We start from the raw sequence: 27,025 nt of genomic DNA on the forward strand, positions 1-27,025 counted from the left end.
TCCAAAAAAGGATACCAGAGAAAATTGCCATGTGACTTCATTTTCCAGAAGAAGACACAATTTTATGTGTCTAGAAGAAAGTTGAACCTGTGATTACTAGATGTCATTTATCACAGAGCACACCTGCTCTGTACAGTTCTTTAGGTGACCTGTTAGTTTTTTGTATGAATATGTTAAGTGTAAATAAAAGTTGGGTTTTTTTTTAAAGATAACTCAGAATCAGGAGCTACCTGCAGATAGCAGCTCTTTATAATATTTATTGCCATTTATTGAAAATTCAGTATGAACCAGAATCATAAGAGATTTTTTCATAAACCATTTTCTCTTATTCCTCGCAGTTGCTGTGCAGAGTAGGCAGCTTAATCCTCATGTTGCTGCTGAGAAAACTAACCCTTAGATTGAATAATTTTCACATGGTTACATAGCTAGGTAGCAGAACCATAGTTAGAATTCAGGTCTGTGTGACTCCAAAGCCCTTGCTTATTTTTCACTCCCTGTCCTTACCCCTCCTGCCTCCTGTACAGTCCACTTGGTCCATGTCTCAAGGCAATGTGTTTCCGTTTTCTCCTTGCCCGTGACCTTCATTAGCACGTGGATTAAGCTGTGGTTGTGCTGTGTGTCCACCCCACTCTCAGCCCTGCACCTCCACTGCCCTTAGCTCATTGGAGCAGGGCCAGTCACTTGACCCATGATGGGTCAGATTCCCTTTCTCCAGGTGATTTGGAATTGGGCCCGAGAAACAGTTTTTGGATGCGGGCATACTCGCAACATGCAAAATTTGAAGTTTGGGGCAGCATCACTCTGCCGTGTTACAGAGACCACCTGGAGAGTGGGCAAGAAGCCGGGCCAGCACATCAAGGGGAGAAGCTGAAGGCTTTTAGGTTCATAGCTCTAGGCCCTTCCAGAGACCTGGCCAGGTTCCATGTAACACTGCTCTGTGTGTCCCTGTAATGATTTTGTCCCTTTCTGCTTATCATCGTCGAGGCGGTATGTACTATGTGCAGACCAAGGTTCCTAAGGCAGGAGGCAGGGGACTGGGACACACCAGCTTTGGAGAGACAGGCAGAAGGAGCCCACCCAGCAAAGCAGGTTAAGAGGAGTGGTGTCTGGGGAACAGAGGAGGAGAGAATTCCCTTTCTGAGATACTTACATGTGAGAGTGCCAAAACAAGGCCATTGAATTGGGTGACTATGGTTGTAAGTGACCACAGAAATGCCATTGAGGTGATGATTTCAGTGAGCTGATGAACAAATAAGAAATGAGAAAACAGCCATGGTGAGCATGGAGTCTGCCGGTTCTAAGAGATTGTGATGGAAAAGACAGCTAGTGGGAAACCGGGGGTTACCACTTTGTTTTTGTAAGAAAAAGACTTAGAATTGCAACAGAGACGAGGGCTGGAAGGAAGAGAAAAATACAGTGTGGTTAGGGGCAAGAAGGAAAGCCTTGGTTAGCAGCTGCAGGAGAATTGCTTCCAGTGTCCAGGATCCTCCAAGGAGATGGACTTCTAGAGATTGATCTATCCTAGAACTAGATCATGTATTTGGCGCATGTGAGTTCAGTTTGTCACCGACGGCTGCGCCTTCAGCGTGTCCTCTGCGTTGCAGGTCTCGGCGTACCCCCTGCCAGAGCACCGCAGCACAGCCCTGGCCACCCAGGCCGCCATGCTGTACGTCATTCTCTACTTTGATCCTTCCATCCTTCATACCCATCAAGCAAAGATGAGAGAGATCGTGGATAAATACTTTCCAGATAATTGGGCAAGTATTACTGTTAGGTGTTTGTTTGTTTTTCTTCTTCTATAGTAAGCATGTTGGAGAACTGGTTTTTCCATTCTTTTGGCCTGTTACCCAGACGTCACATGTTGTGAAGAGTGAGACATAAAATCACTCAGGTAAAATTACTTTGTGTTGAAAATTTTATAAATCGTAACATGAAGGAATAAATCAGCCAGTAAAATTTTCTGAACCGATTCGTTTTTTGTTTTCCTTAAGTAGATACTCTCAAGATAAAACCCTGTATTATAAGACTTTAGCTACAGAGAGTGCAGCTAAGTTACACAAGCCTTTCTTTATTCTTTTCTAGTTTATGAATCTCAACTAGCAGAATCCGTCTAATTTATCCTTCTAGAAACAGGAATTTCACTTTTATAATAAGTTTTATCAGCTAACATTGATGGAGCTATGAAGGTTTAAATTACTGCAGGGATCTGCTTGTAACTTTTTAATGTTGCACTTAACATTAACTCTTAAGGAATAAAACTGACTTAACATACTTAATATATACATTAAATGTTTTCTTTGCTCAGAGGTTTTAACAAAGAACAGCGAGTTGGGCCATGTTCTCAGGCAGCAGGTTTTATTTCACTCCTTACCATCTGTTGGATCACAAACTCTCTGTGATGACGGACCTGAACGAAGAGCTTTGCTGGTGAGGAGAGCGGACTGCAATTAAGAGATGATGCTTCCTGTTTGTAAATGATCACCCAAGGGCGAGAATTAAGGAACCAAGAAGAAAACTCAGTCCGGCTTTATTTGCCTAAGCTTAATAAAGTGTTGACCATAATGCTATACTCAGAAACAGTTTTAGAATTAAGGAAGGTGAAATTCCAGTTACATGATATTGATACTCCTAACAAAGCACATGACACCCTGAAAATAAAGGAATGAAAAAAAGATATACCAGGCAAATGCCAACCAGTAAAAAGCTAGTGAGAAAATACTAAGATTACACCAAGAGAATTTTAAAGAAAAACATGAATAGGAAAAAGGAGGGATTGTATATAATATTTTTAAAATAAATGTAGCACAATGCCATTCTCACAGATATTTGTGGGGGAGACTTTCATTTGATGTTTTTAATACAAAAAAAATTATGTAAACGTTAATGAGTTTATTGCTCTTATTTTAAATGAATTAAATATTTTTTTAATTTCTCAGTTTTAATGTATACTACGATAAATGCCAATAGGTATAATCCACCCTTTTATAAAAAGTTCTTTGGGATCCTCAGTAACGTTTAAGAGTGTAAAGACTGAGATGAAAATGTATGAGTACACTCTCTAGTCAAAGTCAAAGCCAAAGTCTCTGCTTCCCTTCCCCCTTTCACTTTTCTTCACCTAGGAATCTAACACACAGCAGTTTGAAAGGAAAACCTTGTTTTACTTACTGTTCCATGAATAACAACATTGTCCCTTTTGTTCCAAAGTACACATGAGGAAGAACACTTCCCTGTGTATCTGGAAAAGCTTTGTTTCTCATTGATTTTCTTTGGAATGGCATTTAAACTTGGCGTGGGCAATGTCTTCTCTAATTTTCTATTTTCCCAGCCCGTTGCCTTGGACTGAGTGGGTATTTAGCAAATACTGAGTGAATGTCTCCTCTTTCAGGTAATTAGCATTTACATGGGGATCACAGTTAATCTGGCAGATGCTTGGGAACCCTACAAAGCTGCAAAAACTGCTTTAAACAATACCCTGGACCTTGCAAATGTCAGAGAACAGGTAAGTTCTGACAGATCAGATTCTCAAACAGCTGCCAACATGGCTTCACGGGGTGGGAAAGGAGCCAAGTAGATTTCCCAAGGCGTTTGGAAGATGTCCGCAAAAACATGAATGCAATGATTAACGAAAGCTGAATTTTGCTGAATAAGCTAGACAATTGTAGATTTTTAACTGGTGTCGTATACATCAATGGGAGACTTGGGTCCTAGGGAAGATCCAACAAGCCGAGATGAATCAGAGTGACATGGATTCCATTGGCTATTTACTCTTGCTTAAAGACTGTGTCCTTATGGATTGAGCTACCTTTACCAGTACCCAGAATTTTAATGTTTCCATCAACCGGGCGAGTGTAGAAGATAGTAACTGAACGTCCACATACGTCCTGTCACTGTAATTTAAATTCATCGTTTCTGATGTGCAAGATAAGCAACGAGACTAAAGGCCTTCCTCTCCTTAAAGTGTAAATGGCTACATTATGTCTTTTTGAGAAAGAACACGAAGTAGAAAGAAACACTTATTGGGGACTATACTTAGTGTTTCTAAACAGTTATCTTCCTCAGCCTGACTTTGAATTTTTGAGTTTCCACTATGGATAAAGTAATATTGATTCAAAAACTTCAGCATGTTTTATTCAGATACATTGCGTTCCATAAATAATGCACAAAACAATTTCCATTTTGGAATGCCTCCAAGAAATGTATTAGAGAAAGTGGTGCTTCCATACTTACTGGCATCAGAGCATTCATTTTTCATGACTGAAATCTCTTTCCAAAGTTGCATTTTCTCATTTGTGACATTGTAAGAAGTTCTTCAGAGTCTCCTGGTGAAGCATCTAGTGACAGCTTTAAACCAGCCTGATTAGGTTAATGATGCTTGACATTTAACTCTTGCTTTAGATAAAGCAGAATGACCAAATTTCCAAAAGGTCTGCAAATTCGGTCTTCTTACACCGAGGTGTGTTTTTGTTAGGCTTTCATACCTTTGTAGAAGCCTCCTCTTTTGCATGTTTCTGTTCTGCTCTGCCTCCTTTGTTGATAATAACAGGAAGAACAGATCATTTAACTTCTGCTTTTGTGTTTCTTTCCACCCCCAAACAGAAGGGAACCACCTAGTCCACTTCTCCACTTTCCATTTGAAGAAACCAATATGCAGAGGTTAAACCCAAAGTCACACCAGTATTTAATCCCAGCCAGGATTAGATTGTAGTCTCTTAACTCTTTTAAGTGCAATACTCTTCTTAAAAATGTCCAGTAAACCACTTGCCTTTGAACCTTCTCAACTATTATAGTCTATTGTTAGTCATCTCATAGAAATGTTACCATCCATCCAAGGATTCATCTGAATATGATTGGCTTTCAACAGATAATTCTCTCTCTCTCTCTCTTTTTTGAAATGTAATTCAAGTTTTTTCTTTGCAAAGGCGAGCAGATACGCTACTGTCAGTGAGAGAGTGCACACCCAAGTGCACCAGTTTCTGAAGGAAGGGTATTTAAGGGAGGAGGTGGTGCTGGACAACATCCCGCGGCTTCTGAACTGCCTGAGAGACGGCAACGTGGCCCTCCGCTGGCTGATGCTTCACACGGCCGACGCAGGTGAGGCGCAGGCGGGGCGGCGTGCGTGTCTCTCTGCAGGAGGTCTTTCTGGGCTGAGATCTGCTTCATGGCGTGGGGTGCTTTAGCCCCTGGATGAGAATCAAGTTGTTTTCTTACGGAGTCATTTCTGTGCCTCCCTGGGCAAGTCAGTGCCCACCTGAACAGCTCCTTTGCCCCGTACCGTTAGCTGCTTGGAATCAGGAAATTTGCCTCCCACACTCAAGGAGCTTGTCTCTGGTCAAACTGGGAGATCAGATGTATACATGGGAAAAGGATAGCTCTAGGTCCGTGGCAGGCAGAAGGATGTCTCCCTACTCATCCCTCCCAAAGATGTTCATGGCCTAATCCTCAGAAACTGTGGGTGTTAAGTTCCATGGCAAAGGGGAGGTTGAGGTAGCAGATGGGATTAATGTTCCTAATCAGTTGATACTAAAGTAAGCAGATTATCCCAGGGGGTCCAGTGCAATCACAAGGGCCCTTAAATTGAGAAAAGGGAAGCAGAAGAGTCAGCGCTAGAAAGGTGGCCTCATGAAAAAGGCTCAGCGGGCCATTGCTGGCTTTGACCATGGAAAGGACCCCAGGCCAAGGAATATGGAGGACGGGAGGATAGGTGGGCAGCCTCTAGGTGTTAACAAAGACAAGAAAATGCATTTTCCCCTGGAGCACGGCCCTGCTGAGACCTGGCTTTTAGCCCAGAGTTCTCCCCTTCTTAAGTCTTCCTCACAGCGGCTCCTTTCCAGTTGCTTTAGTTTTTTCCATCCTTTTGCTGCTTGTCCTAGATCTCCCTTCAGTCTCTCCTCAGTTTCTAGTTCACTCACAGCGTGAGTGCCGTGGCTAAAGTTTTACATCATGGAACGGTTCTGTTTTTAATTACTTGAGTTGGTCTTACATACACTTCAGTTCCAATTTGAGGATTTTACTACATTGACTCAGATAAGATCTTCTTTGCCAAAAGCCATACGTTCCCAAGCCTATAAACAGCTCAAGCCCTCGCCTTATCCCATCATGAAACCAGCAGCAGTTTTCTTGTGACTCAGCCTCATCGCTGTCTTCTGGGTGATCTCTCCTGGCAGCACTGCCCACGCTCTGGGAGCTGGCGGGCTCCTGGGCCTGCCCCATGCCAGGGACCACCTCGGCCGCTCAGAGGCCTCTGCTTTGATCTTCGGCCACATCTGCTTTCCGTTTCTGTGCCTGGCAGTTGTCTGACCTGGTTACACAAGGTCATAATTTACCAGAAACAAACGGTTTGCCTTTCTGGCTGTGAGTCACATGTGGGGAGAGGAGCTGCTTACTTGGCTTTTATGGGGTTTCAGTCACGTGCCGGAAGGAAAACGTAGTCTTCATACCCCGTCCTGTTAGTTGGCCTCAGGCATTCCTCCCGGGCTCAGAGGCGTCTGCAGTACCTTGCAGCCGTTGAGGAAACACACGCTGAGCCAGCATTGATTAGGCTAGGCTAGCTGGCTACTGAAGTCTGACCCCCATGTTATCATGGTTCAGATCTTAGAGAGAGGATCAGGCCCAGAGAACACTGGAACCAAACCTGGTTTATACCAGGGAATTAATTGTTAGTGCACAGTGATGTCCCCTATCCTAAAAATGAAAGCAAATTCACATAAGAAGTGTTCTTGTTGAATTAGAACTGGCCGGGTGGCTCAGTTGGTTGGAGCATCGTCCTGTACACCAAAAGGTTGCAGGTTCCATCCCCGGTCAGGACACGAACCTAGGTTGTGGGTTCAGTCCCCAGTCAGGGCACGTATGAACGGCAACCGATGGATGTTTCTCACATCAACATTCCTTTCTCTCTCTCCTTCTTCTCTCTCTAAAATCAATGAACTTGTTCTTGGGTGAGGACTAAAAAGAAAAAAGAAGAATTAATATAAACACAAGTCAAAATCCTTATGTGGGTTTTTCTTGAAGTTAAGTAAATATGAAGCTGAAAAATGGTCTCTGTGACCAGTGTCACCAGTTCCAAGGTAGTTGTGGAGAATGCGTGACAGATCAGAACTTTGCAGTTTGCTTGAAAACTCAGCCCTTCCCCAGGTCGCCCCGAGTCTTCTCCTGACGGAGTAACTTAGAAATCAACGTAGAAAATGGGCTTCTGCAGGCTTCACCATAAGCGAAGCACTGAAATGCCCCTGGATTGGCTCGTACGCCACGGTCGTTCTGTGCGTGTCAGGCGCAGATACTGATTGGCGGGATGCGCTCCTGGGATGCCAGAGTCACTCCCCGGGACCTGGAACCTTACCAGCTGTGAATCTGACGGTGTTTGTTGTGTTAAAGTTTTTATTTTGACTTTATTTGCAGCCCTGGTACCTTTTACTTGTATCCATTCTTGCCTTGCCCTATTTTCTTATTCTTTCATAGGTAATAATTGGCCCCATAAACCAATTTCAGCAAACATCAGTATGTTTTTTTTATTCTATATACTTTTTAAAGGCATACTTTTTTTTTTAAACAGTTTAGCTTGACAGCTGAGAGGCTGAACGGGGAATCGGGACCTCTGGTGTTTTGTCTGTGGGTCGGTCACTGCCTCGTTTTGTGAGCGTGGCCTGGTTGCCACAAGCTCTGGCCCTGATAGTGGCTAGTCCAGAAAGCTCTGAGTGTCGGCTCTGCCCTGGGGTCTTCATAAGGAGCAGAATAGTCCCAGGCCTGGTTTTTTCCATTTGCAGGTGCCATGTGTTTGTGTGGGTAACCCTGCTTCCCTGTTGTGTCAAGTGTCCCCAAGACCACCCCAGGTTCAGTGATTTACTAGGAAGACAGCCTATACTGGTACTCATGGCCATGATTTTTTATGGCAACGGGATAAAAAGCAAATCAGTGCAGGGGAAAGGCGCACGGGACAAAGTCTAGAGGAAAGCAGACATGAGCTCCTGAGAGCCCTCTCCCAGTGGAGTCCTATGCATGCGTGTGATTCCCACAGCAATGCGCCATGCCAGCACGCGTGAGATGTGGCCAGCCAGGGGAGCTCGTGAGAAACCATGGTCTCTTCCGGGGGCTCATCACAGGCAGCCTCGGCTGGGCATGTGCCAAAATTCCAGACTCCCGGAAGCTGGGGGGCAGGTGTTCATTATAAGCATTGTCTGGACAAACAGTGAAGGCACAGAGGGCGATTGTTACCAGTTTAAAAATGGTGGGAACTCTTCCAAAATCCAAGTTCCCAGATGCCAGCCAAGGGAGAACCCTGCAAACGGGCCTTTCTGAAAATAGCAGTCTCAGGCCTCCCGTGTGAGCCCTTCTGTATACCTGTCCGTAACTGAGTGGCAGAGCTCAATGCCCTAAACCAAAAGCAACTCCAAACAGACAGGACGTAAGGCAGCCACCCACTTAGAAAACGCTGGCGGAAGACTCTGCCTGTCCATGTTGCCAGTGGACACTAAACCGACCGCAAAATGCCTATGAAATCTGGAAATACTGTTCTGTAGCTTGCTTTTTCCATTCAACAATATATCGCACATGACATTCCATGTCACATCCAATTGTCATATTTAATAATGCAATTACACTTTCTCCCATAGCATACATTTGCTATTTAGCTTTTGAAGACTTAAAATGAAGGCAAGTATTTAAGAATTCATTTCATAGATATTTCCTACATGTTTAATAAAAGGAAACTCTTTTTCCTATTCTAGCCTGTGACCCAAACAACAAACGCCTTCGCCAAATCAAGGACCAGATCCTAGCAGACTCCAGGTACAATCCCAAGATCCTCTTTCAGTTGCTGTTGGACACCGCACAATTTGAGTTTATACTCAAAGAGGTAAAAATATTGAATGAATAATTGCCAAATTCTCGGTTTTTTTAATGTTTAAAAAATATTTTGTGAAAGATTGGGATTGAGTAGCAGTATCTCTGATTCCAGCTTTAGATTCTGACTGTCTGAGATAATTTTTACAGAAAGAGGACAATTAAATATTGAACAAGCGTTTAGTGCCAGCTGTCACCGGAGGTGCAGTGATGGGGAAAAGGCACAGGACTGTGGAGGTTCCAGTCTATGTGGGAGAAGGACGTGACCCAGAGAATCAGAGTAATGAAGACGTCGGTGCAAACTGAGATGCATGATCTAAAGGAAAGGAACAGAGTCCTCTGGGTACCTAAAATAAAGGACCCTGCCCTTGCTTTGATGACTTCCCTGGGAAGAGAAGCTTCTGAGGGGACCTGAGGAAGGGACCTGTCACCGTGAGCTAAGACAAAGATAGGAAGTATGATGGAGAATCATCCAAAGAGAAGACAGTATGTCTGAGTCCTCTTGGGTGCAGAACAGCATGACCAGCTCCAGGGCCGGAAAGACCACTTGGCCGGGGCGGGCCGAATGCAAGAGAAAGGAGGCGTAAAGTGAGCTGGAGAGGTAGACGGGCCGGCCTGGGCCATGCCTTGTGGGATTCAAGTCTTCCTGTAAAAGCGATGATAACTTATTGGAACGGGCTTAAGTAGGGTGGGCGCTTTGCCTTTGAACGAGGTCTTCTAAGGACTTCAGGGAGTGTTGAGTTCACTGACAGAAATTCTGGGGTTAGTCTTATCCCTAAAGAAACTTCTGTGGGCACAATAAAAGTGGCACATACCTGGGAATGCCCAGGTTCTGTGAACAGTAGCCTGGGGGGTTTGGATCAGGTGAGCCTAGGAACTTGCCCAGGACATTGACATGCAGAACTATACTTAACCTTGCCTCAGTCTGCTTAGGAGTACACGGGATGTTTCCTTAGCTTCTAGGTACCTGAGGACACTGTTCTGCTATTAAGTAGCTCAGAAAAAGTAGATGTTGACTATTAACCTGACGTTAATGTATATGCTGAGTGTTTTCAGAGGCTTGTCTCCATGTAACTTTATAAGGTCAGAGGAATGCCACGGTGGTACAGGGGTTTATTTTCTTGGGCTCATAAAAGGTAAAAGTGCATGAATACTGATTGTCCTCTTAAGAAATTCTTTATTGTTTCATAATGAATACTGAAAGAAAATGAGCAATGGGATAGGGAGATTCCATCTGCACATGAAGGGATTGAGGCTGGGTGGAATTTTGTGGGGCCAAGGGCAGAGGAATCTTTAGTGATCAGGCAGGATGAGTAATCAATAAAATATGCAATAGGATGAGGAGCAGTGAGAATTATTTATAGAGCCCACCCTATCTTTTATGAGTGCCCAGGGTCCATCAGTGTCGTCTGACCAGCAATAACAGCAAAAGTATCCCCCAGAGGCTTTCATTGCACAGCAAATGGCTTTGAGTCCTTCAAACACTCATGCACAGGTTGAACCCACAGGTTTTATAAATCATAAAATGAGATTTGGATTAGAGATAATCCTTAAATTAGGAGACGCACCTGCGTATAAGAATCAGAAGAATCAGTTTCAATTAGTATGTTTATAGGAAAATCAGAAAGTGATTTTAGAAAAAGGGTTGGTGTGGGAAGTAGGATGGATGAAAACATAGGTTAAAGAACCAAGCTGAAATGTCAAAAATCATATTTCTCATTGTTTTGCTCTATTTGTTTTAGACATCACAGAAATTGTTGCCTCAAAAGGACCTTAGAGCTGTAGTCGGCAAATTTAATTTCAGGTTAAAATGTTGATTCCTGGGCCTGCCTAAGAGCTTCTGAGCCAGAATCTTTGGGTGGGGGGTGGAGCTTAGGAGTCTGAAAACGTGCTAGCGCTCCCGGGGGTGCCCGGCCCCGCTGACCTGAGAGCCCCTGCCTTGGGGGTGGTCCAGCTTTGCCCCTCCGTTTGCATAAAGAAGTAAAGCCTAGGAGTTGGCATCAGGGTAGTGTTAATGTTAGGCTTGTAGTTTTCTAATAAACTGGGTGTCACCGAGACTTTCTTAGTAAACTGCCTAACCTGGATTTTCTCTTAAGGGAATAAATTTCTTCTGTTCCTTCAACAGATGTTCAAGCAAATGCTTTCAGAAAAGCAAGCCAAGTGGGAGCATCACAAGAAGGAGGGCTCGGAGCGGATGACAGAGCTCGCCGATGTCTTTTCAGGGGTGAAACCCCTGACCAGAGTGGAGAAGAACGGTAACGCGGGAGGGGAAGTGCTGCTGGGCTGGCAGCAGGCACACAGATCGTCAGAATTGGCGGAGTCGAAAGTCTTTACGTTGTCGTTCATCATATGCTAGGACGTTGCTAATGAAGATCTCCTGGGCAATCTCCAGGTCTTCTCTGGACTTCTGGTTTCTTGCCTTTGAAGCATGAGATTAAGCTAAATCAAGGGTTCTTATTCTCTGGTTCATAGATAGTGTATAGAGCCATGATCCATAGCCCCACTCCACCATGTATGCAGAGCTAGTGTGTCAGCTCATGTGCATTTGGGGGCGGGAGGAAGGACCTATAACTGGCACAATCTTCTCAGAAGGATACTTCATCCAGGAACATTAATAACTACTAACAAAGACGATATGGAAGATTCTTGTCTTCTAATCTCATTCTTTTTCACTGTTGCACCTGCCACCTAGTGGCAAAAGAGAAGAACTGCAGACCCTTTTGAAATTAAATATAGCTTAAGTTTAACTTTAATTTTAATCCTTTAACTTTAATTTTTTAAGGAAAATTTATCAATAGGAAAATTATGGTTTTTTTTCAGATTTTGATATAAATGGAAACCTTTCAAATTGTCCCCAAAAGACCATTCTGAATTGTAAAGTGACAAATTATACTTTATTTTAAATGTTTAATGTTTGTTTTAACTGTCAAATCCTTCCCGATAGTTATACAATAAAACTGCTTAATAGTATAGGTTTTTCTTAAATAAAAAAAAAAAAACTACTATTTTTAATCAATAGGAGCTTGTAATTACTGTATTTGGCTTTTGTTGATTTATTTGATGCACAATCGTTGTCTAAAATATATTTCCAAATTATATTATTATTCTGATAGAAGAAAGTCAACCAGTTTTTAATGTGACTCAGATCAGCAACATGTTTTGCAGGTCACAACATTGTGACTGAAGAACAAAGCACCACCTATAACAGTAACCAGCTTAGTATGTAGAATCGTGCCCATTAACCGCCATCCTAGTCTCTTTTCGGTTCTCATAAATACAGCATTGTTTCGGAGGTCATTCAAAACAGCATCTTGTACTTCTTCTGGCTGCATAGTATAGTTCAGTTTAGAAAGTACTTCTCAAATATTTTTTCATTTGATTTTTAAGAGTCCTGGGAGATAAGAATCTTTATCCTTATTTTATACATTAGGAAACCAAAGCTTAAAAATGTAATCAGTTGCCTATGGTGGCAAAGGTCTGGAGCCTGGATATAATTCATGACCTCAGACTCCAAATCTTGTCCTCTTCCTACTACTCCACAGCTGTCCCTCAGTCCTACCAAGGAAAAAAAAAAAAAAGTTAAAATTATAACTAGTGTTCCTCATGTCAAGTATAGTAATTTAGATCATAAGCCCTTAAGTGTTCTCATTAAAGTGAAATCATCCCGCTGATTAAAAAACAAAAAACTGTAGGGAATCAACTTGGTGATTTGAAAAGAGCAAAGACTTTGAATCAGGACAGACAGGTATGAAAATCCTGGCTGCACCACTTGGTAACAGTGGAGCCCTGCATAGGACTCTTTGTATTCCTGGGCATCAGCTTCCTTATCTGAGAAATGGGTCCTAATTCCTGCCTCCATAGGTAGTTGTGAAGATTAAAGAAGGTAACGTTTAGGGCTTTGCTGGCACACTGAGGTACTCAGAGCATGTTAATGCCCTTGCCTGTGAAATGCCAGCTGGTTTGTGAATGCAGATAAGGCCCCCTGAGCCATTCAGAGGTCCCCGCAACTCATCATTCGTATCTCACTCTCCAGATGTCTTGGTTTCCTCTTTCTCCCCAAGGCATGCCGTTGCCATTTTCGCCCTGAAGCCCCTGTTCATATTTGTCCCTCCATCTAGGGACAAACCATCCCTCTTTCCTTATCTGCCTGTCCAGACCTGTACCCATCCTTGCTTCTCCAGAAAACTCTCCCCATTAACCCTATGACCGTCCTGCTTCCCCCGCTCCGCCACGGACACCTTTGCACATGTCAGGTTATGGCTGTCCTTGGGCCTTGAAACCTTTTTCTGCCAGGTATCGTAGACTAAGCTTCTCAGAAGGTTTCATCTTTTCTACTGAGCCACATGCCGTAGGCATTTCTGGGGTTACTGTTGGGACAATTCGTGAGAGCAGTGGCAGGCACATAGTAAAAGCTCTATGAGTAAGAACTATATTTGTAAATGGTAATTTGATTAAATTCAAGCCACAGCTGCAAGAATTGTGGGATATCAATAGTCTTTCCTTGTTTTGGTATTAATAGAAAATCTTCAAGCTTGGTTCAGAGAGATCTCCAAACAAATATTATCTTTAAATTATGATGACTCTACTGCTGCAGGCAGAAAAACTGTGCAGCTAATACAAGCCTTGGAGGAGGTAAGGAAAGTCTTTTTAAATGGCAGTTCTTGGATCATGAATCATACCTTTTGACCCACCCAGCTGTCTGCTCCTCGAAATCTATCTTAGAAAATATTTTATCAAAAGCAAAAACAGTATGAATTAATATGCTCACTGTAATACTATATACAATGTCCTAAAATTGGGAAAATAATTAGATGATCAGAATGAAGAGAATGGTAGCAAAAATCGTATTTCAACTGTGGAAACATGAAGTCTTAGAAAAATAATTATAAAAACAATGCAGAAACATTGAGAAAACTGGTAATGAGGGAAAGCAAAAAGAAAATTCCATCGTTTACACCGATTTTAGGTTTATAAAAATGTATGCCTTGGAAGAAGCTAGGAGTCATACAGAAACATGAAAATAGCTGTACAATAATCATATGCTTGTAAATGATATGTTTTCTTTTTTTTTGAAAAAGGTTCATTGTTTTTTTAGCTACTCAAAAATGGTTTTACCAAAAAGAATTATCATACCTTCGCATTCTTAAAATTTTAAGGGTATATTTAACTAGGTTTAAAAAGGAAAATAAAAACATCAGAGCAATAACCATGAACTCTATTATTTTTAAAACATCAGCCTATACTCATCTATAATTCTGTCCAATTGGTAAAATTGTACATTTTAAAGATGTCATTAATACTTTTTTTCATTTGGCAGATTTTCTTATAGGCTTGTTCTTAATTTTGCAAGGTTTTTAGGGTGCACTGTTAATGGCCACAAAGTGTAAATAGTGCATTGTTAGTGTTCCAGATTCCCTAAGCATTCCAGAACAATTCCCCACTTGTACTATTTCTAGTTTGGTTGTTTTTTAGATTTTCTAGTCTATGGTATAACTATAAACAACTTTGTAAATCTCAGATGGCTTTTTATCTTTTGCATTATTTTGGCATGTAGTCCAGGCCCCTTGAGTTATGTGCATTAGAATTTCAGGATGTAGTGGAATTGTTATTTGTTTTAAAAAGAACATCAAAAGAACTTCATAATGGACACATGCCAGCACCTAGGTTGTGGTGGTACTTATTCTGTTTTTTTAGCAGTCCCACAAATCTTCAGAATTAAGAGGATTTTTCAATACATGTTTATTGATACTGAAATGGAGTGTTCAGTTATTATGTTTACAGGATAAGTACTGCTCAGTTTCTTTTTTTTTTTTAATTTTTTAATTAATTTGTTTATTTTATTTTTAGAGAGAGGGGAAAGGAGAAAGAGAGGGAGAGAAAGATCACTGTGTGGTTGCCTCTCACTCGTGCCCCCAACTGGGGACCTGACATGCAACCTAGTCATGTGTCCTGACTGGGAATCGAACCAGTGACACTTGGTTCGCAGGCCGACGCTCAGTCCACTGAGTCACAGCAGCCAGGGCTCAGTTTCTAATTCTACAAATTTGTGCAAGGTTTTATGACTTGGCGTACACATTTCTGACATTATAATTTGAAATAAAATTTTTGCCAAGAAATTCTTAGTAAGATATAGGCTTTATTTGGAAGATTTTTAAGGAAAAACGAACACCATAAAGGCCATTCGGGATTATAAAATTAAATGTATTTATTTGTGCAACACAGGTTCAAGAATTCCACCAGCTGGAATCAAATCTGCAGGTGTGTCAGTTTCTCGCTGACACTCGCAAGTTTCTCCACCAAATGATCCGAACCATTAACATTAAAGAGGAGGTCCTGATCACGATGCAGATCGTGGGGGACCTTTCCTTTGCGTGGCAGTTGATTGACAGGTAATGTGGATACCCTGACACTTGCCCTTGATGAAGCCTCTGTGAAGGTCTCCTTACCACGTACCCTCTTTTTGCAGCTTCACGTCTATCATGCAAGAGAGCATAAGGGTTAACCCGTCCATGGTGACTAAGCTCAGAGCCACGTTCCTAAAGGTGAGCGAAGAGCAGCCGGGCCGCGTTCTCAGCCCCTGGGAAGGAGCCGGCCTTCCTTACTCCCTCATCCGTCACTCGGCCCGAGGTCCCATCCTTTTAGAAAGCTGGATAAGTTAAGTATATTTAGAGACTGCAAGTTGTTAGCAATTTTTCTACAAGAGCATAGTTTCAAAAGATGCCAGAAATACTCAAAAGTGTGAATGAATAAGTTAGATCATCTTCTGGAAAATTCCTTTTAAATGAAGTAGATTTTTTTCAAGTTTTACCGGTATCTAAAAATTGTGAATCCTGTGGGTCCCTATTCCCTGGATATGAATTAAATTCTTTTACTTGTTCATTTTTAAAAGTTCTGCGTGGCCCTTGCTCTCAAGGTCATGTCAGACCATGACAAATGGACAGATTATTTACTTCATGTCTTCTGTATATGAATTCGGAGGAGCGTTTCTTTCACGTTGACATCTCTGCCATTGGGGGTGGGTTTTATCATCGATGACACATCATAGTTAGTTGTCAGCATGTTTTTTCTTTCTGAGAGGGACATAAGGAACAGCACCTCTTACGTGCTATGACATCTTTGATTGGACTTAGTACAATAGTCTGTCCATTAGAATGTCTGATTTCCACAGAGGATGCGTTGTCTCATGTAGCAGAGTGGCTTTCAAACTTGAGGATCCATGAGAAACCCCGAGTGGCTGGTCACAGCACAGATCGCTGGGCCCCGCCCCCAGAGTGTCTGATTCAGTACGTCTGAGGTGGGGGGCAGGAGAACTGGCTGCTCTAGCAAGTTCCAGGTGATATGGGAGCTGCTGGTCCAGAGACCACAATTTGAGAACCACTGCTATAGCAAAAGACTTCCATTTTTAAACAATTATATCAATGTCAGAAACTATTAACGACATTGACGAGGTTCGGTGGCCGTTGCTCGCTCTCAGACAAAGCCCAAGAGTTCTGGTACATGTTACTGTTTCTGGAAAGAGAGAGATTTCTAGGACTTTTCGAAACACAGCAGACATATCTTTTTCCTTCCAGCTTGCTTCTGCCCTTGACCTGCCCCTTCTTCGTATCAATCAAGCAAATAGCCCCGACCTTCTCAGTGTATCTCAGTACTATTCTGGTGAACTGGTGTCCTATGTGAGAAAGGTAGGAAATGCATCAGAGTGATATTTATATTCTTGGCAAAATAACTGCTATTTTACATACAAAAGGTATGCTTGGGGCCCTATAAGAAGTACAGCCATGTTTCTGTCCCTTCTTATTATTTTTATTCCAGAAATTTGCAACACCTGAAAGTAAAGGTATTCTTGCTGGTACTGTGGATGTGCACATGTGTCTTTACTTTCAAAGAACGTGGACTCCTGTTTTTTAAATGCAGGTGGTTTTAACCCCCATTTTAGAGGGGTAGAAACTGAGGAACAGATCATAGTGGCTTCTTCAAAGGCACAGACGTAGTTGGTAAAAAGAAGCCAGATCTTGATGTAATAAAATATCCTAGTAAAATTTTCAGGGGAATTTTGATTCCTGTTTAAAGAACTTAAGGTGCAACATGGAGCAGTACCGGCCTGGATTCAAAATTTAGCTGAATACTCTCCGGCCATGTCACTTAGCATCTTGGACTGGGTACAGCACAGGGATACAGTCAGTACTGTTGTAATAACTGTACAGGGCCAGGTGGGCACCGGAAATACCAGGGGGATCCCTTATAAGATGTATAAATGTCTGATCACTATGCTGTACACCTAAAACTAACCTACTATTGAATGTCAACCATATTTGAGAAATAAAAATTAACTAATTAAAGGTAGCCATCTGCCTGTAAATAAATAAATTAAAGTTTCTCACGTGAAAAAGATGCATCTTTCTGCAGCATCTCTGTGATGAGTAGCTTTATATCCTGTGAGCAATGCAAGTTTGAAGGACTGTAGCCCTGTGCCTGGAGCAGTTATTGAAAAAGCATCCCTTCCTGTAGACGGCTGGCTTTGTGCCCACAGGGACCCTTCTTCCTGGCAGCCTAACATTTATCAGCTAAGAAAAATAGAAGAGGTGTTCGCCCTAGCCGATGTGGCTCGGCTGGTTGGAGCATGGTCCTGTAAACTGAAAGCTTAAGGGTTCGATCCCCAGTCAGGGAACATGCTCAGGTTGTGGGTTCGGTCCTGGTTGGGGCACATATGGAGGCAACCAATTGATGTGGCTCTCACATCAGTGTCTCTCTCTCTCTCTCTCTCTCTCTCTCTCTCTCTCTCTCTCTCATCAATTAATAGATTCTTGGGTGAGGATTAAAAAATAAAAGGAAAGAATTGTTTAATTGTTTTTTGTCTTTTCCCTTTCATCAAAGGTTTTGCAGATCATTCCGGAAAGCATGTTTACTTCTCTTCTAAAGATCATAAAGCTGCAGACCCATGATATCATCGAAGTGCCGACCCGCCTGGACAAAGACAAGCTGAAGGACTATGCTCAGCTGGGCCCGCGATATGAGGTGGCTTGTCCCTTTGACTCATGCCTTTCTGTATTTAAAACCCCAACCATGAAATATGACAAGTCTGTGTCGCCTGCCGTATCCCTGGGGCCAGCAGACCAATTCTGATTTGTTTTTCCTGCTCTCAGTGATAGCTCGTGTGCCCTCCTGGTGCAGTCACACCTCTGTGTTACAGCATCCTGGTGTCGCCTGAGGCCTTGCCGGCCTGGGCGTTCTCAGGGGACGCGGGGGTCTGCTGATAACTCTCCTCGTGACTAGTCCGGGTGAATCAGGCCTTATTTTCCTTGAGCCGGATTTCCTAGACTTTCCCCACTCAGACGCCTGCTTTGTACATCGAACAAGCGGCTCAGATCAGTCTGCGGTGCAGTAACCATTCCCGCAGCCAGACTTCCCAGTCTGCTCAGTGGTGGGGCGGCCTCAGAGGTCTCTGTTCCCAAACACCTGCTTTTCTTTCTCCCTGAACTTAAAGATGCGGAAAGTGAAATGAAGAGAAAATTGCAGTGTGGTGTCCAGTGTCCTCCCAGTTCCTCCCAGTGTCAGTTTCACAGCCTCTGACACGGCTCCAAAAATGACGCCGTGAATTTAGATTTTCAGCCTTGGGGTTTCCACACTTGCTCTAACTCAGAAATATAGCATCTGTCTACCTTACCGATGTCTCCTGGTGCTGCTTGGAAAAAGAGATGTAGATGGAAGAGAGGGGAGATGATCTTCTTAGTGTCTTGGCGAGCCTTTTCTTCTCGGAAGGGACCATCCATGTCATTGAGTGCTGCCTTCCTTTTGTGCCGGAGAAACAGGCCCAAAGAGGGGGAAATGATTGGTCGAGGCTTGAAGGACTATTTAATGTCTTCTGACTCAGTTGCCCAAAATGAGAAACAAAGCCTCATTTCTGACCAGAACATGTACCCACAGGACTCCTAAAGCTACATGCTCATTCCTTTGGTCTTGGCCCATCCCAGGACCATTAGCCAGCTATTTTAACTTCCCCTGCAAATGAAGAGTTTTCATCTGAAGTTCTTCACTAACCGCTCTTCCTTTGTTACAGGTTGCCAAGCTGACTCATGCTATTTCCATTTTTACTGAAGGCATACTAATGATGAAAACGACTTTGGTCGGCATCATCAAGGTAACGGCTTTGATGCTGGTCCGTGCGTCCTCGTAGCGAGACTCTTAGTTTGTAGGATTATGCTTTTATCACTATGGGAAGAGGGAATGACGTCATCTTGTATCCCTGCTGTTTCACCTTCAGCTTTTGAGCTTCATATTACTCATGTATTGATGGAGGAAGAGAGAGCATTAATATCCTTATTTTTCGTAATACCCAAGTTATTTAAATCTAAGAAAAATCCATTTTATTGAATTTTTATAATAAAGAAAAATGGTTTACTGCCCTTAGACAAAACAGCTGGCTGGTTCTGTCTCCCTTTCTGCCACCCGTCTTTCTTTTTCGTATTTTTACACTGCACCCCAGGTGCAGAGAACTGAGATAACCATACCTACTGTCATTGTCGGGTTGTTGTCATCACTGATGTGTGTAAGCTCCTGTTCTCTTACTTTTTTCTTTCTCATGTCCTGGATACCCATGCCCATCCCCCACAGCACCCACTCTTTACATTTGTCCCTAAGCGTGCAAATTACTCTTAATTTTAGCATGTGGTGTTATTATTTATGTGCATGTGTTTTAGATCGACCTAAGTTATTATGCTCTGTGTCATTCTTTCCTTAGCTTTTCTCGCTATGTATGGCTATTGAAATAAATGTGTGTGTGTGCTGCTTCTTACCGCGGCATAGACTTTCACGTTTTGCTTAACCGTTGCCCTAGGGACAGGCACCTGTGTTGCCTAATATCTCACCTCCGCTTCCCTTTATCATAAACAGTGTCAAAATGAGCGGCTTTGAACATGTCTTCACTGGACAAGAACTTTTGAAATCTACATACCCAGAATGCGACCCTGGGTCGTAGGGCATATCGATACTTAATTTGGCTCAGTGCTGCCAGGTTGCCTTCCAAAATGACTATTCCCTGTCTATCTACCCACATTTCCCCCAATACTTATTGTTCTCCACTTTCTAATTTTTGCTCTCCCGGGGGGTATAAAGTGGTATCTCACTGCTGTCTCAGTTTATAATCCTGTAATTAGTGATGTAGCCATTCACAGAGTTGATTGTGCTTTCTTTAGTTTTCTGTTTATCTGTTATCAATAGAATCTGAACATTTCAGATGTTTTAAAAAATGTATAGGTATCGAATTCCCAGGTTAACAGTTGTGTTAATAAAATCCAAGAAAATACAGGGAATGAATCTAGATGGATATAGAACTTCAGAGTGTGTTTTCTGAAAGTACATTAAAAGAAATACCATTTACCCCTGGAATATTAATAGAACCCATTCAGCATGTTTTACTCCTGATGCCAGTTTAATTCAGTTGACATGAAGAAAATATACATGCAGATTATCACTTCTGACTAATCCATAAAGTAGTGATAAATCTTTGGACCAGATTAAGCATCTTACATGACAAAGTGACCTACATGAGAAGGATGTAATAAAACCTAACAATTAGCGATAATTATCAGAGGAAAGACTGCTTAAGAAAAATGTAAATCCTTTTCCACACCCTTCCAGATAATAAGAGCAGAGGGGATATCCTGACCCCATTCCACCCAGGAGACTGTCTTTGCCATCCTAACAACTCAGGGCCCTTACTAATCTGGAACCTCCCAATGTTAAGGATCTATTTCAAACTCCTATGAAAAGCTTAAGTTCGCTTGAGTTAGTATGACTTAGAGCAAGTGAGGTATACAAAGGGATATGTGTTCATTGTTAGAAGTAGAGAAAAAATAGTAATAATTAAGTATCAGTAAGGGATTGGTGCTATGGATTGCTCTGCAGCCATTCAAAGTGGATTTGCCACTGGAAGAGTTCCGGAAATTAAAGTGAAAAAAGTAAATTGCAGAACAGTATGTGTGCATATTATCCCGTTTAGATTTTGAAATTAAATGAGTATTTGAAGGACAGATATTTTTGTATGTAAATAAAGTTCTGGAGGACCCATTTGAAAATGGTAAACTTTTGCTCAATTTAGGAGAGGGGGAAAATGTGAGGAAGGAGGTGTATGAAGGGGCTTTCTCTTTGCCATGAATGCTCCCTAGGTAGCAAAAGTCTAGGGAAAACTGGAAGGGTCATCAGAGACCTTCAGATTCATGAAAATATTTAACTTTTTCACTAAATTTGTTTTAATGAATTTTTTTTTAACTTCATGTTATTTATTTGATTTTATTCTTATTGGTTATATGTATTTCTAGTTTACCTTTTTATTAGAAAATAGAGCATAGATACTAAAAACTACAGAAACAGTTACGTAGCTTAATGGGTTATTTTAAGATAAATAGCATTCATTTTTACCAACACTCAAGTCAAGAGACACAATTTGGCCAGCTCCCACCCCAGACCTCCTCCTCATGTGTCCTGACCTAATTTCAGTCTGTGTATAGTTTTATTATCCAAGAATAAATCTGTCTACCCTGTATTTACACTTGCCCATTTTTCTGAAAATATGCCGTATCTTTTAAGTCTATTATAGTCTCCAGGTTTCTTTATTCTTTTTTTTTGTTTTTCCTCACAATTTATCTGTTGAGAACCTAAGGCCTTTGACCTGTAGTTTCTCCCCAGTCTGGATTTTGCAGATCATGTAGCCTTAATGTGGTTCAGTGTGTTTTTCTCTCTTTTGTAATTTCTGCAACTTTCATTGCAGTTATCTTCCTTGAAGTTTAGATATAATCAAACCCAGATGGAACCCATCAGTTACCTTTATGACTTTTTGAAATAATGGTGCTTTACAAATTTAAAAGAGACAAGTCTCAGAAAATTCAGAGTAGTGCCTTAAAGCCATTTGATGTTTTATAGATCTGATAGGAGACTATCTTTGGGAGAATAACAAAAGCCTTCTTGTTATAGAGAAAAGATTCAGCAAAACAAACTTAGATAACAGATTTGCTTTCATATTTTATCTCCCCAATTACAAACACCGCTCCAAGAGTGCCGAAAGAAAAGAGAATTGTTAAATCTTGCAGAGTGGTCCAACCCAAAACTTGAGTTTGCCCATATGGCTGTAGCTGCCTTTAGATTACATCCTAGGAAAGACACGCTGTATTGAAATGTAGGCCCTTCATTCCACCCTCTCCTGGTGACAAGAAAAGGAACTTTTTACTTTTAACGAAGTGATTACAATGTGAAGCCACTTAAAACTTTCCATACTCACCACCTTTGAAATGTCGTGTAAAATTCTCATATGAGTTTTACTGCGATAAACCAAGTCCTAAAGAGGTGGCGGCTGTAATAATTCTGTCCTACTTGCCCAAGATCACAGAGTCGGGGAAGGAAAACCATCCCACTCCTTTAGGACAGAGGAGGAAAAGCGCTCCGCTCTGGATTTGGGAGACCATCTTTCCTCCAGATTTCTTCAGGATCGAGCTCTCCTCACTGCGGTTATTGCCCTTTGCTTTGCCCTCAGGTGGATCCCAAACAGTTGCTAGAAGACGGAATAAGGAAGGAGCTCGTTAAACGTGTCGCTTTTGCTCTTCATAGGGGACTGATCTTCAACCCGCGAGCCAAGGTACCAGATGACCAAAAGGAGTCTGTCCTTTCTCTTTCCATCTATTCGGTTTGAAGAAATGGACTAGAGCACCATTTTTAACTATTATGAACAAGACCTTTCCTCCAAACATATATATAATATATGACTTTTTTTAATACAATCAATGGATGTTCTTTTTGATCCTATATTGTAATTATTTTAAGATCAATTCTTTTTTTCCTTCACCTGTTGAACTCCAAATTTAAGAATCGAACTGATGTTTGTAATTCAGTTACTTCTTGTAGTTAAAAGACCTTGTTAACCCCAAAGCTGATAGAAACTATAAAGGCTGTAAGATTTTATTTTGCTTAATGTGTTAAGGAATATGGTAATTTTTCTCAGGAGAAAAAAGAAACAGGCCTGAAATTTATATGTAGGGTATTTTTCACCTCAGTAAATTCAATTTAAAATAGTTTGTATTTCAAGACAGTCAACATTCATTTTTTATGTGTTTTTGTATGAGGCTTCCTTTCCAAATGAATGAAATTTATTCTTTGCTGAATGTCAGACACCTGCTACCACTCATTCTAGATGGGTAGGAAATAAGTATTTCCAAAGCTGTCTTGGACTAGCACTATGATCTCTTAGTCATCATGTCTATCATTTAAAGTTCAATATAGATATTAGTGGTTGACAGTCTACTGCAATATAATATAATATAATATATGTTTCCCCTTTTGAACAGACAAGTGAATTGATGCCCAAGCTAAAAGAGTTGGGAGCTACCATGGATGGATTTCACCGTTCTTTTGAATACATACAGGACTACGTCAACATTTATGCTCTGAAGATTTGGCAGGAGGAAGTATCTCGTATTATAAATTATAATGTCGAGCAGGAGTGTAATAACTTTTTAAGAACAAAGGTATTGAAATACATTTTTAAATTCTTGATTATATTTATTTCTGACTTTTAAAATACATACTCTAGACCTCAGAAATGCCAACAAGAAAGTTTATTTAAACAGTTACTAAAAATCACTAAGCACTAGAAAGTCATGAATACCTTCGGAGTACCTTCAGGAACTGTGAGGATTTTAGAAAAGTTTATATGACACCTGACTTCTGGGGGTTCACTCTCCAAAGGAGAAAGCAGACCTGATCATGATTAAGTGGCTACAGAATGAATCCATTTGTTGTCATTGTTATAATTCAAGTGTCCCGAGTTCAGAAGTCAGCTGGGTTTGGTCGGAGTATATACCTAAGAGCAGAAGTGCTGGGCCATGTGGTAATACTATGTGTAACTGAGCAGCGAACCACCAAGCTGTTTCCCACAGTGCTGCACCATTTTTATTTCCACCAGCGATGTCTAAGGGTTCTAATTTCCTAAGTTCTCCCATCCTTGCCAACACTTGTCATCTTCCTTTTTTAAAAAGAAATTATACCCGTTAAAATAGATGTGAAGTGGTATCTCGTTGTGGTTTTGATTTGCACTTCCCTGATGACTAATGATGTTGAACATCTTTTCCTGTGCTCATCAGCCATTTCTATATCTTCCTTAGAGAAATGTCTACTCAAGTCCTTTGCCCTTTATTTTGAGCACCAAGTTCTTCAGTATCACAGCTGAGAAGTTAAATTTTAGTAGTTAACAAGGGGCTAGTCTGTAAGTTTTTATTCGGGAATTGATGATTCAGGTATTGAAAGATTAAGTATGTTCCAGCTTTATTACACTGATACCTGTTCACTTATGAGCCAAACCCAGAAGTTCTGTGTCTCTTCTTATCCTCATTCACCTTACTCACAAATGTTTCTTTTTTAATAAATGTGGTAGGGGGCATTTTGGAATGACTATTAATATAGCTTTGAAAGTTTACTCTTTGAAACCAAAGAGCATTTATTGTCACCTTTTATGCAACATTATTCTTGTAAAACTGTGGGAAAAGCATAACCAGGTTACCTTGTCAAAGATGTACTCAATATTTGCTATTTTCTTCTAGATTCAAGACTGGCAAAGTATGTACCAGTCCACTCATATTCCAATTCCCAAGTTCACCCCTGTGGATGAGTCTGTAACGTTTATTGGTCGACTCTGCAGAGAAATCTTGCGGATCACAGACCCAAAGTAGGTGCATCTGCGTCCCACCAGGCCTTGAACGCCATGGACAGTTGAAGTCTAAACATGTGCTGCATATGCTCAGGTCACACTTTTGTTCCTGTCACTGTTGGGTCCCTTCTAATGGGTTTATTAAAATTCACTTTTTTGAGGCTGCATATTTTCCTCAGTGTGACTGAGGTGACCCCAGGCCAAAGAACTGTAGATTGAAACAACCCGAAGGTCTGTTTGGCCACCTTTAGTCTATACTCCTCTTCCTCTCCAGTTAACACTCTACTCACTTGGACCTGTGGACAGCCAATGTACCAATTTTTTTTTTTTATTACAAATTGCTCATCTGTACCTAGTAACCATGGCACATACCCCATTCCAGTTGCTGGGGTCTTACACTTGACAATTCTTATCATGACCTTTTAAGGTTATCTCCTTGTTTCTTAGCCCAGCACCCAAGCATGTCTGATAGTATGAACTGACATTTTATTGAGCACTTACCTTGTGCTCTCTTCCCAGAACATGATCCACATTCTTTCGTTTACTCATTAGAAGACTCTTAGGAGGTAGGCATTGTTATTTGCATTTTAAAGATGAAGAAACAGGAACAGAAAAAGCTAAATCATTTGCACAAGATCACAGAGTTAATAAATGATGGACCCTGAATACACAACAGGCTTTCTGACTCTGGAGTCCAGCTCTTAAGTCCCTTGGCATTCAAGGGCAGACTGCATAACTTGTATGCAGTGAGACAGAGAGTGTGTGTGTGTGTGTGTGTGTGTGTGTGTGTGTGTGTGTGTTCATTCACATGGGCAAAAATGTCATAACTGCCCTTGACAAAATGTAAACTTCTTCCAAAAATCCCAGCGAAAGTGAGTTTGTCTAAAAGAGTAATTGATCCAAAACATTTTGTAGTTTCTCCTTTCTTGGTACCCATGAGTTGATCACTGAATCTCTTCTAGAAAATTCCCCACCCAGTGCCATGCTAATACTTGCAGAAAGGATTAAGCATGATTGGGCTTCAGTGTCCTGTATTTTCATCTCCAGTGTTGGGAGCCTCGTAAGTGACCCTCACTGGGAGAGGGAAGGAGGGCACGTGGAAACCTGAAAGTGGAAGTCATGTGTGGGTCTGGAAATCATCTTGTTCTTCTGATTTCTAGCTCCTGAGCCTCTTTCACTCCCTCCGAAATCCCATTTCAGTGAAGTTAAATGCCGGTTCATAGAATTGGGGGCGTGTCATCTGTGGAGTCTGTGAAATTGCCAAGCCTGGGACTTCATGCCAGACCTACCAAATCAGACTCTCTGCGAGAGGGATCTGGCCATCTGTCTAACATGATCTTCCAGTGATTTAAGGTCCCAACCCCAACATTTGAGAACCAGTGAAATGGTGGTTAGGGGTATGGTGTTGGAATCAGGCCTCTCTAAGCCTCAGTTATCTGACCTGTAAATTGAGGGTCAAATGGCTTATATATCACTGAGCCATTATGAGGAAGAAGGAGACAGCACACAGGGGGAGTTCAGCCTAGCACCTGGCACATAAGAAGTGCTCAATAAATACTGTTGGTTGTTATCATCATCATCATCACACTCCTGAGTCTGAAAGGAGTCATTGGTTGGTGACCAGAACTGGGAGGAAAGAGGGAGTGGCTTTGTCATCACACTCGCAGGTGTTAGGTAGAGTGCCCAGATTTGGAGTTTCTCTCTCACCGAAATAGAAATGACGCATGACTGTCTTGTCCACTGTCTCTGGAAATTTAAAGAAAGACCCTCTGGGCTTTAAAGTTCTCCAGCCTCATACCCAAATCTAACTTTGTCCTCTTAACATGACTTCAAACAATAGGTCAATTCAGTAGAAATAAGTCATTCAAATCAGGGACTGTAGCACAGGGCAGAAAAAGGTGGTGTAACTTGGTCTTACCTTCCTGATCCATCAGCATCACTGAAGAGATATAGATTAGATATAGATACAGATACAGATATATAGATATAGATATAGATTGGTTGCCTCGACACAGAGGTTATTAAACTCACATCACATCACTTTTTCAGACCTGATGCTGCAACTCCTGTTGGGCCCAACATCTCTGCACGATTAATCCTCAGCTGCTTTTGGGTTTTGAGTGTGTCTTGTTTTTGTTTTAGGATGACCTGTCACATTGACCAACTGAACACTTGGTATGATATGAAAACTCATCAAGAAGTGACCAGCAGCCGCCTCTTCTCAGAAATCCAGACCACGTTGGGGAATTTCGGGCTGAACGGATTAGACAGGCTTTTGTGCTTCATGATAGTAAAAGAGCTACAGGTGAGCCTTCGGCTTTCATGCATGTTTCCTGCAGCCCTGGGCAAGGTGCGAGCAGCTCACCTGACGTTTCTCTCACTCTTTCCCACGCCGACACACATAGTGTCCCATTTGGTAGTTGGACAAGAACCAGCTAGAATTTCTTGGCCAGCATAGTATTTTTATGGATAGATGATTTTTGTGAGTTTCACCTTGGA

The 27,025-nt window shown here is 41.7% G+C and overlaps 1 protein-coding gene across 1 annotated transcript in view; it reads left to right on the forward strand.

The window, feature by feature from the left end:
* Positions 1 to 27,025, forward strand: part of WASHC5 (WASH complex subunit 5) — a 54,199-nt gene that overhangs the window by 10,176 nt on the left and 16,998 nt on the right. Inside the window, exons 7-21 of the mRNA XM_090283375.1 lie at positions 1,605 to 1,757; positions 3,386 to 3,499; positions 4,920 to 5,091; positions 8,721 to 8,848; positions 10,961 to 11,090; positions 13,355 to 13,467; positions 15,058 to 15,224; positions 15,302 to 15,377; positions 16,407 to 16,517; positions 17,710 to 17,850; positions 18,893 to 18,973; positions 22,361 to 22,462; positions 23,169 to 23,348; positions 24,420 to 24,544; positions 26,669 to 26,831. Of these exons, the coding sequence (XP_090139501.1) occupies positions 1,605 to 1,757; positions 3,386 to 3,499; positions 4,920 to 5,091; positions 8,721 to 8,848; positions 10,961 to 11,090; positions 13,355 to 13,467; positions 15,058 to 15,224; positions 15,302 to 15,377; positions 16,407 to 16,517; positions 17,710 to 17,850; positions 18,893 to 18,973; positions 22,361 to 22,462; positions 23,169 to 23,348; positions 24,420 to 24,544; positions 26,669 to 26,831 (1,956 nt within the window). The remainder of the gene's footprint in view (positions 1 to 1,604; positions 1,758 to 3,385; positions 3,500 to 4,919; positions 5,092 to 8,720; positions 8,849 to 10,960; positions 11,091 to 13,354; positions 13,468 to 15,057; positions 15,225 to 15,301; positions 15,378 to 16,406; positions 16,518 to 17,709; positions 17,851 to 18,892; positions 18,974 to 22,360; positions 22,463 to 23,168; positions 23,349 to 24,419; positions 24,545 to 26,668; positions 26,832 to 27,025) is intronic.

This window comes from Furipterus horrens, unplaced genomic scaffold (assembly GCF_987537825.1).
Source record: "Furipterus horrens unplaced genomic scaffold, mFurHor1.1.pri manual_scaffold_7, whole genome shotgun sequence".
In the NCBI taxonomy this organism is placed as follows: Eukaryota; Metazoa; Chordata; class Mammalia; order Chiroptera; family Furipteridae; genus Furipterus; species Furipterus horrens.